The 18,063-nt window shown below is 37.4% G+C and overlaps 1 protein-coding gene across 1 annotated transcript in view; it reads left to right on the forward strand.

Moving 5' to 3' along the window:
• Window positions 1–18,063, forward strand: part of RNaseZ (ribonuclease Z) — a 43,916-nt gene that overhangs the window by 12,363 nt on the left and 13,490 nt on the right. The window contains exons 6-9 of the mRNA XM_071588561.1: window positions 4,268–4,373; window positions 10,986–11,192; window positions 14,106–14,440; window positions 14,510–14,680. Of these exons, the coding sequence (XP_071444662.1) occupies window positions 4,268–4,373; window positions 10,986–11,192; window positions 14,106–14,440; window positions 14,510–14,680 (819 nt within the window). The remainder of the gene's footprint in view (window positions 1–4,267; window positions 4,374–10,985; window positions 11,193–14,105; window positions 14,441–14,509; window positions 14,681–18,063) is intronic.

The following is an 18,063-nucleotide window of genomic DNA, read 5'->3' on the forward strand; positions in this document are numbered from 1 at the left end:
TAACTAAATTCTACACACACACTCACTGATGCGTGGCATCAATACACGTATGTATACAAATTCATTATAGCTACAAAGTTCTGGGTGCGCATTATGCATTAGGTGCATGTTATTGTCCTCTTCCCATCTCCTGTTTTAAATTGTCTAATTTTTCTGTCTTCAACACTGTCCTAACATCCAAGTTTCTATTCTAACTTATTTGGTCTTCTTCTTCTGCATCTTCTGTCCTGCTGCTGTTGATTTTGCCTTGGGAGGATTTCGTGAGATGACGACTGCAAATGCCTTGCCTCTCCTGCTGCTGGGCATGACACTCAGCTGATTCGAACCAGTCCTGTAATTGCCTGTTCTGATTTTTTCTATACTGTCCATCATAAAATTCTTGGGCATAATAATTGAGCTGGATTCCCGGGGCCTTTTTCAATAGTGTTTTTAGCATAGCAGCATCACTCAAAGGCTGCAGCCCCAATATGGTCTGACACCTTTGCAGATGCCTGACTGAGGAACAGACGCTACGTGGACTACCTTTTGTCTGGCTCCTAACCTTTGACCTATCTGGCTTGGATATATATATATGGGCTGCAGTAGTACATATGAACATATATATGTATGTATGTATATATATATATATATATATATATATATATATATATATATATATATATATATATATATATATATATATATATATATATATATATATATATATATATATATATATATATATATATATATATATATATATATATATATATATATATATATATATATAGTATGCATCAGTAAAATTACTTTGTAATTTAATTTAGAGGTTTTTAAAATTTGAATGCATACATACCAGGGTAAGGTGAAAAGTTCTCAGCCTGACACAGAGATGTCGTTCCAATAAGTGATAATTTATGATTCATGCCTGGTTGTCCATGTCATTAGTTCGTAAGACAAGTTTCAACTTGTTCTTTCAAGTAGTTTGTTTATATGTATTGTTGCTGCAGACATCTTTTGTGTTTTTCATTAAAATGGAAAAACTTGAATTTTGTTTGTTCATAAAATTCTTAGTTTTGAATGGATTAATCCCTAAGGAAATTCATCCGACGTTGACAAATATGTACGGGGACTCATCTTCTTCAATATCAACCGTCAAAAAGTGGGCAGCTGGATTTAAACTTGGTCACATATCCCTCAAAGATGACCCATATGCAGGACAACAACCACACCAGAAACCATCAAAGTGCATGATATTGTGTTGGACGATGGATAAGTAAAAGAAAGGAAGGTAACTAAGGCCTTGGGGGTATCAGAATAAAGGGTGTGAAACATCTTGCTCTGATAATTAGGGATTCAAAAGCTCTGCGCAAGGTGGGTGCCGCATTTGCTGAATGCCGATTGAAAGCAAATGCGCAAACGATTTTTGCAGCAATGTTTGGATCGATTCAAGAGGGAACCGACCAATTTTGTGCAACGATTTGTCACCATGGGGTCCACCATTACATTCCAGAAACGAAACAGCAGTCGAAGCAGTGCGTGAAAGGCAGTGGTTCAGTGCCAAAGAAAGCGAAGTCAATTACATCTGCGGGAAAGGTTTGTGGCCAGTGTGTTTAGGGATAAGAATGGGATCCAGTTGACTGATTACCTTGAAAAAGGCAGAACAATTACAGGCAAATATAACTCCAACCTTCGTGGCCAGCTGGATGCCAAATTTCGCGAGAATTGGCCAATCTTGCGGAAGAAAAAAATCATCTTTCACCGGGACAACGCACCTGCTCGCAAAGGAGCCTTGGCGATAGGAAAACTATGGGATTTGGGGTACAAATTGCTTGGCCATCCACCCTATTCTCCTGATTTAGTACCTCAGACTTCCATCTGATCCCAAACTTGAAGAAATTTGTTTCTGGGAAGCACCTTGCATTCAATGAAGAAGTTGAGAGGACCATAGATTGATATTTTTACAGCCTTCCTGACTCTCACTTTTGGGAAGGAAAAGTGATGTTGGAGAAATGCTGTACCAAGTGTGTGGAAGTCAAGGAAGATTATGTAAAAAATAAAATAATTTTTTAACTGAAAATCGCAGTCCATTGTCAGGCCGAGAACTTTTCACCTCACTCTCTTACATGCATACCACCTTTCTCAACAGAAGGAAGGAAACTGATGGTATGTGGTGATTGTTAGGATGGGTGAAGGAGAGGGAAGACAGAGGGAGGGGTTTGGGGATCATCGGTAGGGGTGGAAGTCAATGGGAAGGAGAAGGATATACCCCTTAGTGGGCAAGGTTCAGACCGGTACCCAAGCAGGCTGCACGAGTGTGCAGCATTTAGTTATGTGTGAGGGTAGTACTTGCCTAGTACTACATGCAATGGCATGTGAAATTTACACATCAATGTTAAGGGGCCAGTTCTTTTCCTTGTGCCACCAATGGTCCCCAGGAATATGTAGTGCCCAAAAAATCACACACCTTGCGTGAAGCCTTAAGTGCTCAGAGATATCCCCAGCAGGTAAACCTAGGCCATCCAGTCCTTAGTACAATCCTCTACCTAGTGGGCTACCCTGTCCTTCATATACCTGGTTTTTCCCAAAAGTAGTAGGACTGAGTCGGCTCATAAGTCTTTGAAGTAGCACCCTTGTGCATCTACACACTGCTGCCAGTGGGTTGTCCATGCCTCGTATGCCATCTGGAAGGAGGTGCCTGGAATGCTGCAAAGCTCCCTCATCACAGCTTGTTTTGATGCTTCCACCGAAAAATGATGAAGTCCTTTCAGCATGAATTTCAGGCAGGGAAGAGGAAGAAGTCTGGTGAGGCAATATCAGACCTGTAGGGTGGTTGAGGCAGGCACTCATATAGTTGAGAAGCTCTTGGGAGATCCTCGTGCAGGTTTCCTTTTGTTTGTCTGAGAGCACTCGCAGGACCAACTTTGCACACACCTTTCTCATGCCCATGTTTTCAGTTGGAAGTCGATACTCATCACTTCTAGGAATCCCAAGTTCATCAGAAACCATGAGAACACCTAATTTGTGATCCCTGTTCAAGAAAGCATTCACTCTTGCAAGATTTGCTTCACTTTTTGAGGTCGAAAGACATTTCGAATGTTCGGCATCTTCAAAATCTTCTGTAACCTCCCAAAAAAACACGACACTCAAAAACACCCGATCCACCTATGGTGCTATCACCATAAGCTGCCTTGAGCATGTCATTGGTCTCTTTTCCAGTTTTTCCCAGTTTCACACAAAATTTAATGGCGTAGCGGTGTTCCAATAACCGGTACATGACAGAGCATAATAAGGTCACATTACAGAGGTTTCAATTCACGCATCAGGGTAGGGGGACCAGTTCCTTTACCTGTGCTGGTTATGGTTTCCCAGGAAGATCTGGTACCCAAAAAATCACATAGCTTGAGGGGAGGTGAGGGTGCCCAGAGAGACCTGCCCGGTAATTAAACTGATACCCTCTGATACTACCCCTGGACTACCGCGGCCCACATAAACAATCAAACTTCTGAATAAAAATTCCCCGATGAGAGTTAATCAATGCCAGAGATTGTATGAATTGAGCATGATTTATGATGAGAATGAAATTTCCATTCCTTATCTTCAGTTTCCTGCAGTTTTTGTGAATGCAATTCGGGTGATGTGAAATAATGAGTTTCATCCAAAGTAGCCCTTCAATGCTAGCCCTTTGTCACTAATTTTATGACATCATATTCCAAGTTTTGATCATATCTAAATAATTTAAGAGTTACTGAAGATCAGATACCCAATATTTTTTATTCTGATGATAGACTTGCTAATACCAATGTTGAAAGCATAAATTAGATTAACAATGATTTATCTGTTTTAAGGTCTTACCTGCTGAATATGTAAATTATGAATCATCATATTATAATGAATTATTTTTTCAAAAGACTCGGGAGATTCTCATTTTAAATCTTGGAAAAGCTGTCATTTTAGACCTTAAAAACCATGGATTTAAAGTGAATGAAGAAGACACTTGCCTTTTACTCAGTTGAAGACGTAATGCTTTAATCAAGCCTAGATCACAAATATAACCAAGCCAGGAAAAGCCAAGTATCTTCTTTCATCATGATGCATTTCCACCATTTTATGCTAAAAACTGCGTTATTCATGGATTTAAAGTAATTGATAATGGCAACCCTGAAGGAACCTTTTTTGTAATTCATGCAGTTTAAAAGGCGAGATATTTATCATTGCATAATTGTAGGAAAAAATTAAATGTCATTTTATGAAATGATTAACCAAGTGATTTTATTTAACTTTTTAGCTCAAGGCATTCATGCTTCTGGCATGCCAAAATTTCTGCACAAAACTTACATCAAAGGCAGCACCTTTCACAACATTCATCTTCGACCAAGGAAGGGCTTTGACAGGTATTTGTTTTTATAAGTTTTTTTCCTTGTTGTCTATTTTACTTTCTAAAATTCTCGGTGTCTGTTAGCATTGAATAATGGAAACACTCTTTCAATACTCAACTTTCGACAGAACTCGTTTTGATAAAGTAATCAAATTTATTTAAGCAAGTATGCTCTGTAACATGGACTTTTTAAGAATTAATTTCATATTATAATTATTATGATAATATCAAAAACAAACTGCTTCAACCCTGTTTAAGACGAATTCAATGGTACTCTTCTATTAGTGTTTAGTTGTAATGTTGAAACCATAATATTTTTTGTCGACTTTAACATGGATTTGTTTTATAATTCTACTCAGTTTATGGAATTAGGTGCTGTATTTCATTCCTCTGGTTTAGTAGTTATCTATAATCATCCCACCAGAGTAATCCCATACCCCTCTACTATTAAAGATTTTGTTGTATCCAACCTACTAAATAAATGATTATTGTATAATGCTATATATAGTACCTATATGACCACTTTGTCCTTGATATCAAGATGAAATTTAATGACTTTCATTCTTCAGAACCTTGGTATGTAACCAAACGTTTTTATAATGCTGACAGTATTGATGAATTTCTTCTTAATTTGGATAAAGAAACCTGGGCAGATCATGATAATATTCTTGATGTAGATGCTAAAGTCAACACTTTTTATAATAATTTTGTAAGACTTTTTAATCATTTTTTCCGTTAAAAACAATAAATTCTAATCCTGGAAACAAGAATGTCAGGTGCACTCCTGAGCTGATCAGTATGAGTGTGAGAAAGTTAGAGAGCTACATTGCCAATACTAATTTTCTGATCTAACCTTTCATAATAGGTACAAAGCATTTCTGAATCAAGTAAGATTAAGGAATTTAAGAAAGATCATTATAATTAATATATCTTTCCATTAAATAATCTTTCAAAAGCTGAATGGAGAGTCATTAAACAACAGGGAAACAACAGTCTAGACCAGCTAAAGCCACATTTCATGAAGTTCAATTGCATTCTATTTTCCAATCCTGTAGACAATGGCATCTGCTCTAACAGTCAATTCTGTCAAGTAGATAACTATGCTAGTTTACCTACATTCAGTATGGTAAATACTCCTGCCTCAATATTTCTTTTGCCATCTGACTCCTTAAGGTTGAAAATACCATACAATCTTTTGCTAATACAGTGGAACATCATAATACAAGCATGATCGGTTCCACAACCTTTCTCGTAAAACCGAAACGCTTTTAGTGAATCAATTTTTTCCATATAAATTAATGTAAAATACGATAATGCGTTCCATGCTAAAGAAAATAAATTTTGTGCAAGGTTTATTGAAAGAAAATTATATAGACATTATTTTGGATTGTGGTTCACCTTCACCTCTTCTTTTATCTCAGAATGAAACTACCGTGAATGCAAATTCAATTCCGAGGAAACAAAAAGGATTCAAAATAATTAGTTATTTTATGATTCATTCATAATTCATTTTTACAAGAAACCTGTTGAGAGACATTTGTTTTTACTGACTTTAAATTTTTATGAAAATACGATATAGAATTATCATTACATAAATTTTTAGTGTGCATAACCAGTCTCATAAGTGTGATGCTTCTCAATATACAATGCAAAAGAGAACTATACTTTTCATCTGTCCCTCCATTGCAGAATGAACCAACCTGGAATATGAATTAGATATATATAAAACTAAAATTTAAATAATTAGTTTATTATTTATAGTACATACCTAATTTTTTTTACCAGAAAACTGTCAAGATACATACAGGTATATACATACAGATGTATGTTTTGCTGACTTCAAAATTTTGCAAAAATGCAACACAGCTTTATAATCATATAAATACTTTGTGTGCTTAACAACTGCTGTATTAGGGTGATGTTTCTCAATGTACGATGCAACAGTTTTCCATGCTTTCAGCATTTATCTTATTGCACTAGATGATTGTTTCTTTGCTGTTACCTCCTCCTCCTTAGACAAACTCTCCTCCACAATTTCTTCCTGTGAAACACAATGCAACTCCATAAGTTCTTTGGTAGTCAGCTCCTGGCTGCGCTCTACAAGCTCATTGATATCAATGTTATCCACCTCCAGTAACAGGAACTTGGTCAAAGACAAAACCTTGTTGCCTACAGTCCCTATATTTGCTGTCTCAAATCCCTTAGTCAATTTTGCCAATGTATTCCTGCCAAAGCTTCTTCCTAGCTTAGTACAATTTGTTGAGTTCCCTTGGTAATCCCTTCCTATGGCTTTTCAATGACCTTAAGGCAGTCAACAATGTTGAAATGGTATTTCCAAAACTCTTACAAATTGAGATTGGTCCTTTCAGTCCCCTCATAGCAATGCTCGAAAAATGCTTTAGTGTAGAGCTTCTTAAACTTAGATATAACCAGCTGATCCATAGGCTGGAGTAATGGAGTAATGTTGGGAGGAAGAAACTGGATCTTGTTTAAATTCAACTCCTCAAGGAGGTCATCTTGTAGGCCAAGAGGATGAGCAGGAGCATTGTCCGTAACCAGCAAGGCATAGGAGTGGCAGATTCATCTTAAGCAAATACTTTTTCACAGAAGGATCTAAGATTTCATTCATCCAGTCAGTAAAAAGGTCATGTGTCTCACTCAAGCCTTGTTGTTGGACCTCTACATCCTATTTATCTCTCTCTTCTGAACTTGGCTCATCATGTAGGCTCGTTGAGGTTATAAATGGTAAACAAGCATGGGCTTAATTTTCAAATCGCCTCTTGCAGTAGCACAAAACAATAACGTGAGATAGTCTTTTACGGACAATATATTGTCCAGTGCTGTTATGTAGGTTCATTTCAGCATCTATTTACAGAAGACACAGTCTCATCAAAATTAAAAACCTGTTGCAGCAGGTAACCCTCAGAATCTACGAGCTTCTTGAAGTCACCGATAAAATTCTTTGCTGCCTTTTAGTTGGAGGTCACTGCTTCACCATGACTCACATGCTGTGAATGCCAGTTCTCTTCTTAAACTTCTTGAACTACCCATGACTTCTCTTAAATACTTTCTTTTGTTCATTGATGATCCTGGCATTTTTTTAATGAGGTCAACAAAAATCAGTTGCCTTCTCACAAATCATGTTCTTGTTAATAGCATCACCTTGAAATTGTTTTTCGTTTATCCATATGAGAAGCAACCTTTCAACATTGTTCAGAATATGAAACCATTGCTTGAATATTCTTGTCACTCCCTTTGAAGCATCTACAGTCAAATCTCTTTACTCTGCCGCCTGTAGGGACCGAGCAAGAGTGGCATAGTGACGAGGGTTTGTAAAAATGGCTTTATTTTCTCAAGTTCCTCATCAGTCCAAAGCTCTCAAGAATCATCGGCTGGCGCATCTTCTTTCGGCGCATCTTGTGTATCTCGTTGTCTAGCCGATCACACACTTGCATCACACCGGGCTTCCCGCTTCTCTGTTGCATGAACTTCCGGATGGTGCTTAAGGCGAGCTGGGCTTCCTTGACAGTTTTCTCATCATCTTTGCCTTCCACCAGCTCCACACTGCACAGCATCTCCTCCGCAATCTCCTCCAACGTGAAAGACCCACCAGTCACAAGGTGCTCTTCGGCTTCAAGAAAGTCAGACAGCTCGATCTCCCCACTCTCGGGTATCTTTTCCTTGGTAGGCAAAGCTTCCCAGATCTTGAGCAGCTCCGCATCCTGTGCCTCAGTTTGGATCTCCTCTTCGATGAACTTGGCCTTCCCAAAACAATTCCTGATTGTCAACTTGCCGACCTGCTCCCAAGCACACCGGGTGACTAGTAGAGCGTCGAGCAATGTGAACTTGAATTCCTTTCCCTCGTTGGTTGCTAGATGGCCTCAAGCCGGCGGCATAGCAGGAGCTTCTTGTAGTGGCAATTGTAGTGGCCTCTCTATGATTCCTTGATCCATTGGATACGAATTGGCTGTCGTGTTGGGTGGGAAGAAGATCAGTTGGATGTTGCTCTGCTGGAGCTCGGGAGGGTGGCCAGAGAAGTTATCAAGACAGACCAGCACTCTGCATCCTTGATGGCCAAGTCATCCTTCCCAAGCATGTCTCCTCGAAAAGCTCTGCCGTCATCCACACCTTCAAGTTAGCCTTGTCCAGGTTGAAGACGTCGTCTGCAGAGACCTGCTTGAGTAAGGTCTGGAGAACCTGTTGTTGCCACTCAAGAAGGGATTGCGAATCCACCGCTCCAGCTTCACCCTGCACTCTCTTAAACATGATGCCATGGCGCTTCTTGAAATTGTCTAACCAACCTTCGCTCGCCATGAAGTCTGGGAAGTGCATCAGTTCGGTCAGTTTCATCGCCTTCTCGTCTATCAGATCGCCGCTGACAGGCAGATTCTGTCCCCTTGCTTGCTTCAGCCACAAGAGCACTCCCTCATTAAGCTTTGGGTCGTGAGCCTGTGTCAAGTTCATGCACTTTGATTGCAGCCTCGATTGCACCCTTCTTGCTAAGAATGCCCTTCACAGTGGTTCAAATTTCAATTCCATAAACCTTAATCTTAATTCACACAGTGTCCCAGGAGAGGATGTGGATTAAGATCATAATTCAATAATGATGAAGTGTATCATCATATTCATGAGTATTTATGGAAGAGTGTGTAAGAAATGAAATGAAGAAGTGTTAACTGGAACAATGAGAAAGGAGTATCAGCAGGTGGTAAAGAAAATGATGGATGAAGAGATGGAGATACCATATAAAAAAAAATGGGGTCAGAAAAATAATTCCAAAAGCCACAAAAAATCAATAGGACAAGGACAAGAAAATCATGGATTACAGACAAGATGATTGTAAATATAGACGAGAGGAGGGAGGGGAAGAACTCAAAAGAGTGAGGTGGAAAGAAGAATCAAGAGTTGAATAATAAACTGAGATGAGAAACAGAAGGGGCAAAATGTGGAACAAGGATATGAAAGTTAATAAGAAATAGTGGAATTGGTGTGCTATGCAGGAAGGTGAAAGCACTCTCAGGAAATAAGAAGGGAAAATCCATTAAAGTGATCAGAGACAAGTCAAGAAAATGATTAATTGAACCAGGGAAGATTCAAGAAAGGAAGGAATATGTGTGTATAGAGGAACTATATGGTACAGATCTTAGGCTAGTAAAGTTAAATGTAAAAAGAGAATAAGACATTGATGAGGATAACCTAAGTCCAGGTATAGTTGATGGCAAGATAGGCCATCAAGAGAATTGGAATCAAATTAGTCCATGGGTTTAGACAACATTCCTCTGGAACTTCTTAGTGGTTTAGGAAAATGCGGGAGGAAGAGTTTTTATGGAATAATTTATAGCATTTATGAAGGAGGAATTTAGTAAGAAGATTTTGTCAGGTCAGTATTAGTTCCTATTACAAAAAAGGAAAGGCACATATTGTGGACCCTATATCAATTAAACTTATTGTACTGCAGTGCAATAGGTTTAATTTTTATATGGTGTTTAAATCTAAAGTGGTTCTCAGGATTATCATTAAGAGGATGAAGAGCAGCACAAATGATTACTTACGGGATAATCAGTTTGGGTTCAAAAAGGGAATAGGCCCACTACCCAAGTACCCTAGAAGTACCCTAGAAGCAATGAAATCACGAATAGAGAGGTATAGTGTACAGAGAGTATAGCATACTAATGAGTAGTAGTAGTAGTAGTTTTAAGGATGGTGACCAACATTTGAAGTTATTTGCACCATTAGGGATGGATGGGAAAGGAGGAAGGGTGGAGAGAAACCCAGAGTCAGCATTAGCCTACTCTTAATGAAAGGCACTAAAGGGTCTGCAGTTTAACATCCCATTTGAAGGGCAGTGTACTCACTCAAAGTGATCTACACAAAGCACCTCAAGTAGGGATCAGGATACCAGCAAAAAAGATCTGCTGTCTCCAGGATTCGAGCCCAGGCCCTCTGGGTGGGAAGTCAGTTCATAAACCGCACTTTCCCCATCCTGAGGTAAAACTAATGAATGCACTGTAGAAAATGGGAGTAGATTGGAGGGATAAGAGACAGCCACAACATGTACATGTCTCAGGCTGTACAAGTGAAAGTGGTAGAAGGGGGCTGGAATGGGCAGTGTTACGAAGAGGTGTCCATTATCACCTGTGCTTTTCAATGTATATGTATGTGGGGGAAATGAAGAGCCAAAAATAAATGAGTTCACAATCAAGCTTGGTATACTTTTTAAACACAAATATGAAAATTTTGAACTGAAAACAAATATATGAAGAGAATGTTTTAAAACTTTTGTATTATGTAACAAACAAAATGTAAATTCTACTATTATTCATTTGTAAATACTCAGATTTCATTCCCTTAATAAGTATTCCAGATCCTGTTTCTGACCCTATTGACCAAAAATTTTATCTTCTTTTCCAACTTTGGTGTAATTTTTTTTTTTTACATTTTTGAAACGATGACTTGCCTCTCTCCCATTGGTGCAAGATACTTTGAGAATGGTCCCTATGTATTTGTTCTTAAATGCATTAAGAATTAATTTTTATAATGTGAACACATCATAATGCCTGAGCAACACATTGATTTCTCTATAACTAATCTAATATTAACTAATGTAGACAATTTATTTTCTTTTCAGTGCTGCTTCTCTTAAAATGGACATTCAAGAGTTCATTGATGAAACAATGGCTGTAGATGGTTTCATAGAGTCATTTGAAGAATTAAAAAAAAGGTTAAGAGGATTTCCTGCACATGAAAACTCATTTCCAAGAATTCTTTTCCTTGGTACTGGATCATGCATTCCTAATAAGACCAGAAATACAAGTGGAATTTTAATAGAAATAAGGTAGTTTTTGTAAAGCATCTTTAAATGTTCCTGTTACAAAGTACATATTATTATTGTAATGATTCTCATTTTTTCCATGCTGGAAATTTCATAATATATAGTTCCATGTTTAACAACCACATCACCGCAACATGCAAAATGGTGCTGGAGCTTATGGCTATTATATGCCGCTGGAAAATGTAATTTAAAATGAAACTTTTCTGCTTAAACTGGATTTTCTTAATGCAGCCACTGAGTTTAATCAAAGAACATCATAAATTATGTAATACTCATCACTTGATTATTATTTCCATTAAGCAGCTGTCAATATGCATACTGCTGTGTGTGGGTAGTTCTTTCAGGTAAAGCACCTGCACATTAATTCAGGCAGAGCATGAAGTGCCTGAAAAACATGAATGAAAGCCAAAAGTGGCAAAACTAAATGATTAAATGTAGAACAAACCGAATAATATGAAAAGATATTGAAAAATGAACATCTTATTCTAAATATTCATTCAACTTGCCATTGCTGGCAGAGTGTAAAGTAATGCCTGACATATAAACCAAGTGAAATTGAATGCGAAGATTAGGAGGATAAATACTAAGAATTAGTTTAGAAACTCAAGTTAATTGATTGTAATAATTCAGGATATTTATGTGATCTTATAATTATATATGTACTCTTCATATGGGAAAGTTAATCGTGTACAGAATTATGCTAGTGCAGAAAAAAATTCAGAGTTTAAGAGGACGCCTTGATAGCTTAACTGGCTGAAGCACTTGGCCGGATATCAAGGAAGCCAGGTTCGAATCCCGTTCAACTCAAATGATTTTTACACTGAAATTGTTGCATTGAAGAGAAGAGTGAACCACACATTTATTTGTTACAAGATAATTATATAAGTAGATCAGGATATGCCTTAAAACAGAGATATTGTGTGACCCACTTAAATTCAGATTTTTGAAGCATTCTTACTGTATATATTTAAGCAAGTAATATAAATGCAAATTCAGTTTTGTAGAAAAATTTTCATCTTTCATTCCTGTGATTGTCAGTAAATGGCCAATTAGCTGATCCCAATAAATATTTAGCTATTTTATTATTATTAGCAGTAGTCTATGGGTCAGAAGTGGTTTTGATGGACTCTGGAAGTAATCACTGCTGTGTTTCTAAACCACACTCAACAGGTCACTATGTGTCATAACATTACACAGTACAGTTAACCATATTCTAATCGAAATAATTTATATATCCCTATTTACTATGTTTAATGCTTAATATTTTCCTTGCTTACATGGCATTTTCCCCTCATTAATTGTCCTCAAAATTCCAGTTTTTTAATATCTACTTTAGTTTTTTGTTTCTTCCTCAAATTTCTCCCAACAATTTTATTATCCCTTGCCATAACACTAGATTTGTTTATCTTTCCATCTATTCAATTTTCTTTATTCTTCTCCGTTTTCACATATCAAAAACATTCAATGTACAGTTGCCCTCTTTTCTGAGACACCAAGTTTTGGAGACATGAGAAAAACTATGGTCTATGTCAAATGGTTTCTGATATTATTTTACATCTCTTCATGACATCCTTGTCATCAACTCTCTGTAGTACATACTTCTTTGCATAAGTCTTCTCTTGTTCTCCTCAATACTTGGACCAACTTTATGTTATACACTTATAAAATAAGTAATATGCCTTACCTGTTCAAATTTATACCCTTTCTACCGATTTAAACTTTAATGTTTGACTTCAAGTTGTTTCCATTTTTTTAAGAAACTCCCTATTATCCTTTTCTTATAATTGATTCTCACTCCATACTATTCATACTGAATCTATAATGCACTCAGCAATTATTGCAATACCTTGGTTGACTAGCTACCCGAAGATTGATTGCTTACAACTCTTAAAAGACTTGATCAGTTCCTCCACTTCTGTCCCTTCCTTCAGGCCTTCCTTATCCTCTTTTACTATTTCCTTGGCAAGTATTTTAAAAAAATGTATGAGAATAGGCAGCCCTGTCTAACCCTCTGCTCATTGTTACCCATCTCAGCTCTCCATTTGCTGTTTGTACCTGTGAAAGCTGAGACAAACAGTTGTGGATAAGATTCCTTTCCTTTCGATCTACTGTTATTTTCTGCAATACACCCATTGATTTTACTCAATTTACCCTGTCAAATGCCTCCTTGAAATTCGCAAAGCAAACTATTACATCCTGGTTGTATTTTATGCCCCTTTTTATCAGTGACCTCTTATAATGCATTGCACATACCTCTATCCTTTTTAAAGCCAAACTGATGACCTCCCAAATTGTTAGTAATCATTTTCCATCGTCTCCAATGTTCAATGTTGTTAATGATCCTAACTTCTGCCTTAGCCGAGGGAAAAGTCAAGGATATGGTCTATCAATTACTCCTTTTTTCCATTTTTTGGGATTCAATTAATATGGACTAGCAACAGGTGCTGGAAAAATTTCTGCCTCATAGATGCTAGAGATACAGGTAGCTTCTTTTCCTTATTTTTAACATATAGAGAGAAAAGCAGATAAAAATATTGATTCAAGGATTCATTTTGCCACTGCTCTATTTGGGTTTAAAGCACAGAAAAAGGTAAACATATCTCCTTTGAAGATAGAAAATATGTATCCTTTTTGGAAATTTCGTAGATTTTTTTCTTTTAAATCACTAGCATCATTGTGTTCCCTGGAATAAAGCATTTTGGAGACTGATGAAGTAAAATTACATTTTAAATGTACTTCCATGCTTCTGATCTACTTTGATTACATTTGATTATATTTTTAAATCTGCTCTTATTTGGCTAATACAATTATTTGCTCTGCAATAACACTGATGGATTCTTTAGTTAGTGTATATTGACTGTATGTTTAGTTTGGAATAAAAATCACTTGTTGAACAAAAATGCTTTAATTTTACAGTGAAAACACATGTATGCTATTGGACTGTGGGGAAGGCACCTACAGTCAGCTTGTCAGATTTTTTGGAGTAACCAAAACTAATGAGATACTGGAGCATCTACGTTGTATATTTGTGTCTCATCTTCATGCTGACCATCACATTGGACTCATATCCCTCCTCAAAGAGAGACAGAAACTTTTTAAGGGAAAAACTACAAACATACTTTATCTTTTGGCACCTCGACAAATAATGTTTTGGTTGAATTTTTACGACAATTGTTTCGAACAAGTGCTGCATGATATAAAGTTGGTGCCATGTGCAGAAGTTGTTTCTCCTCTTGTTGATCCTATGTCAGGTGAGCATGTGCTTATTTATAAGGTTTATAGAGCTTGAAAGCATTTTTGATCAATTATTTTGTTTTTAGTTCCGCATCCTGTTGTTGCTGTTGATATGAAAACCAGCTTAGGTTTGAAAGAAATAGCCACTGCTCCTGTTTGCCACTGCCAAAATGCCTTTGGCGTTGCAATTGCTCATGAAGAATGGAAAATAACATATTCTGGAGATACAATGCCTTGTGAAGAACTTGTGAAGCTAGGTACGTTCCACTTTCTATAACCAGTAGCCTATTTTTAAGGGTTTAATTGTCTCATGCAATAGCTCAGAGAGTCATATTTGTGTGGAAGCTAGGAATTACATGCTTCATTGGCCTATAGATCATGGGATGGGGCAGGGGTCAGCAAGGATTAGGAGACTACAACAAATCACTGTCGGAGATAGTGAAGAAACCAAAGAAAGTGTTGCTTGCAGAGGAGGAGAAATCAGTCCATAAACCACAGTTTTTTAAAATCATTTATTGATGCCAATAGATACATTTTCTGCAGTTCACTTTAAAGTTCTGAGGGAACCTGTGGGACAAACGACCAATTCTTAAAAAAAGCATGTAGTTAGAACTCATTGTTTGGTATAGTGTGTGCAAGAAGTCAGGCATACCTCTTTAAGAATAACTAAGAAAAATAACTAACAAGTTTTAAGGTACATGGCAGGGATAGTAACTTAGAGTACAATGGAAATTAATGCCGTATTGCATTTAAATAAATCCGAAGAAGTGAGGATTAAGTTTTACTTTTAACAGTGACTTTAGATTATGAAAAATTACATTTTCTATTTTTGCTATTTCACTTTTTAAGGGAAAACTTCTTATGGGGTGCATCACAGAGTTAGTTTAGAAAAGGAGTAAATGTATGTATGTGTGCCAAGCATCATGACATTCAACCTTGGTATAGAGGGAGCCAGAGAGCTTTGGCATGGAAGGAAGATCAATGAAGGAAGGGTGGGGGTTGGGAAGAACAACAAAACTGGTACAGCTCTTTTCCAGAATCAAACTTTTTAGAGCTGTGTGGGCTCTATTATAATGCAACAATTTCAGAGTGTAAAAATCATTCGCCTTATAATTTATTTTTTTGTATGTTTCTAAGCTTGTTCAATCACTCCACGGCCAACTAAGATATGGGCTTTTCTCCCTTTGTATGTTTTCTATTGTAATTTTTAACAGATAATGCGAGGAAAAAATCTATGGACTAATATTTCTATTATCATTATTATTAATGAATTACTCGGGAGAAGTATCAATTAACCATATAGGTGCTTCTTCTATGAAGGCAAAAGATCTAGATTGGTATATATAGAATAATATTTAGGCCTAAATGACTGAAGATAAAAATGTGTGGTTTATGTGAGGTTGTTGGCTCTATTGAGGATCCCACCGAAGTATATGTGAAAGTGTAGGGTTTCATGCTAAAATTCCTAATTCACTATTTTAATTAATGTGTCTTGGTTTCAACCTGAGTTCCCACTGCCTGTATTCCATTTGATGGTGTTTTCATTTTGTGATGTGCTCAATTTTCCAAATTATGCCAATGTCTGCAATATTGCATCTTTTTCCAATTTATATTTTTATATGCTGCTTTGGCTAAATCCAAGCTAGCAATTACATAATACCATTGAGCCCTTTGTTGCGGACAATTTAAGCCAATTTAAGCCAATACCCAGTTCAAGAAAGGGTGGGGGAGTTGTGGGAAGAGGGGGCAGGGAGGGGAGTACGGAGGTAGGTACGAAGGAATGTGGGAGAGGGTAGGAAAAACCAGGAAAAGCGTTAGTGAGCGGGGGGGATTGGAAGGTGGGTTAAGAAAGGGGAAAATTTCGTTGGTCGGTATAATTTGAGTTAATGGCTAATGGGGATAAAGGTACGGGTTAGGAGTCAATGGGAGTTAGGGGGAAGGGATTAGAGGTTCTGTTTATCTGTTATTGCTAGGGAGGCTTCCAGGAGAGGTGATACGTTCTCAAACAGAATGTCATTGAGTAAAGGATGTTTCTTCATTGTTCTCCGGATCTCCAACTCTTCCTTCTTGTCCATCCTCCTCCCTTTTTCTTCAGGATGTAGAATTTTGGGGATGAAATCACTGGTGTGATTTTCCTCCCACAGGTGTCTGGCAAAGTGGGATTGGGCGAGGTTACACTTCTTGTAGCACCTCTTGTGTTCCTCCGCTCTTGTCCGCACCGCTCGACCACTCTGCCCGATGTACCTCGCACTGCAATCCCCGCAAACCATTTCATATATCCCACTATTTTCCAGTGGCTCAACTTTATCTTTAGTTTTATTGAAGAACATTTTTAAATTTTGTTTGTTGTAGAAAGCAATTCTGAATTTGTCTTTCGGGAACAATTTGCTAATTTTTTCGGACGGGACACCATAATAGGGCAATTTTACCCACTTAAGTTTTTCCTTAATAGTTTTCCCTGAATTGTAAAGTATCCGTTGGGCTCTTATGGAGCGTTTCTTGCCGAGCATTTTGTCCACCATTTGATCTGCTACTTAAAGTAAATATTCCTATTCGACCGGCCATCTCCAGTGTGAATTCCCCTTCCAGAAAACTTGCGGCGGTGCTGAATTCTAGATTTAAAGAGTTGACTAATTTCCAGCCAAGATATGGAGTGAAGAATACTGTGGCTTTTTGTGAGCAACTTTCCAAAATAAAACCCCCCACCACCAAATATTTTTTAGTGTCTTTTGATGTGGTGAACCTCTTTACCAACATCCCGGCGATGGAAGCAGTCAATGTGGCAAAGAAAGTTTTATCAAATACAGTGACGGACACAAACATCGTCAGTGACCTGGTGACCCTTGCCAAAGTGTGTGTGGAGCAAAACTATTTTAAATTTAATGGTGATTATTTTAGACAAACAGAAGGTTTAGCCATGGGGTCACCTTTGTCACCGCTCCTAGCCGACCTTTTCATGGACGAGTTCGAACAAAAATTGTTTATGAATAGTTCAGTTAACAAAAAAAAACATTTACTTCTGGGTCCACTACGTGGATGACATCTTTGCAATATGGACTGGCACTGAAAGACAACTGCACAGTTTTTTGTCGGTTTTAAATTCTCAGTGTAATAATATCAAGTTTACGTGTGAAAAAGAAAATGAAGGAAAACTAAGTTTTCTGGACGTTACTGTGACTAAAAGGGAAAAAGGATTCGAGTTTCAATTATATCGCAAAACCACCACTACAGACCATGTAATTCCTGCTGACTCCCGCCATCATGTATCCCAAAAATTATCCACATTCCACTTCCTACTGCATAGACTACTTAATATTCCCCTCTCGACAGGAAAATTTAACGAGGAATTGGTGACAATCAAATCTATAGCAACTACAAATGGCTACAGTGAAAAAATGGTGGACAAAATGCTCGGCAAGAAACGCTCCATAAGAGCCCAACAGATACTTTACAATTCAGGGAAAACTATTAAGGAAAAACTTAAGTGGGTAAAATTGCCCTATTATGGTGTCCCGTCCGAAAAAATTAGCAAATTGTTCCCGAAAGACAAATTCAGAATTGCTTTCTACAACAAACAAAATTTAAAAATGTTCTTCAATAAAACTAAAGATAAAGTTGAGCCACTGGAAAATAGTGGGAT

The sequence above is a fragment of the Hetaerina americana genome, unplaced genomic scaffold (genome assembly GCF_022747635.1).
Source record: "Hetaerina americana unplaced genomic scaffold, ioHetAmer1.1.p SCAF_3, whole genome shotgun sequence".
NCBI lineage: Eukaryota > Metazoa > Arthropoda > Insecta > Odonata > Calopterygidae > Hetaerina > Hetaerina americana.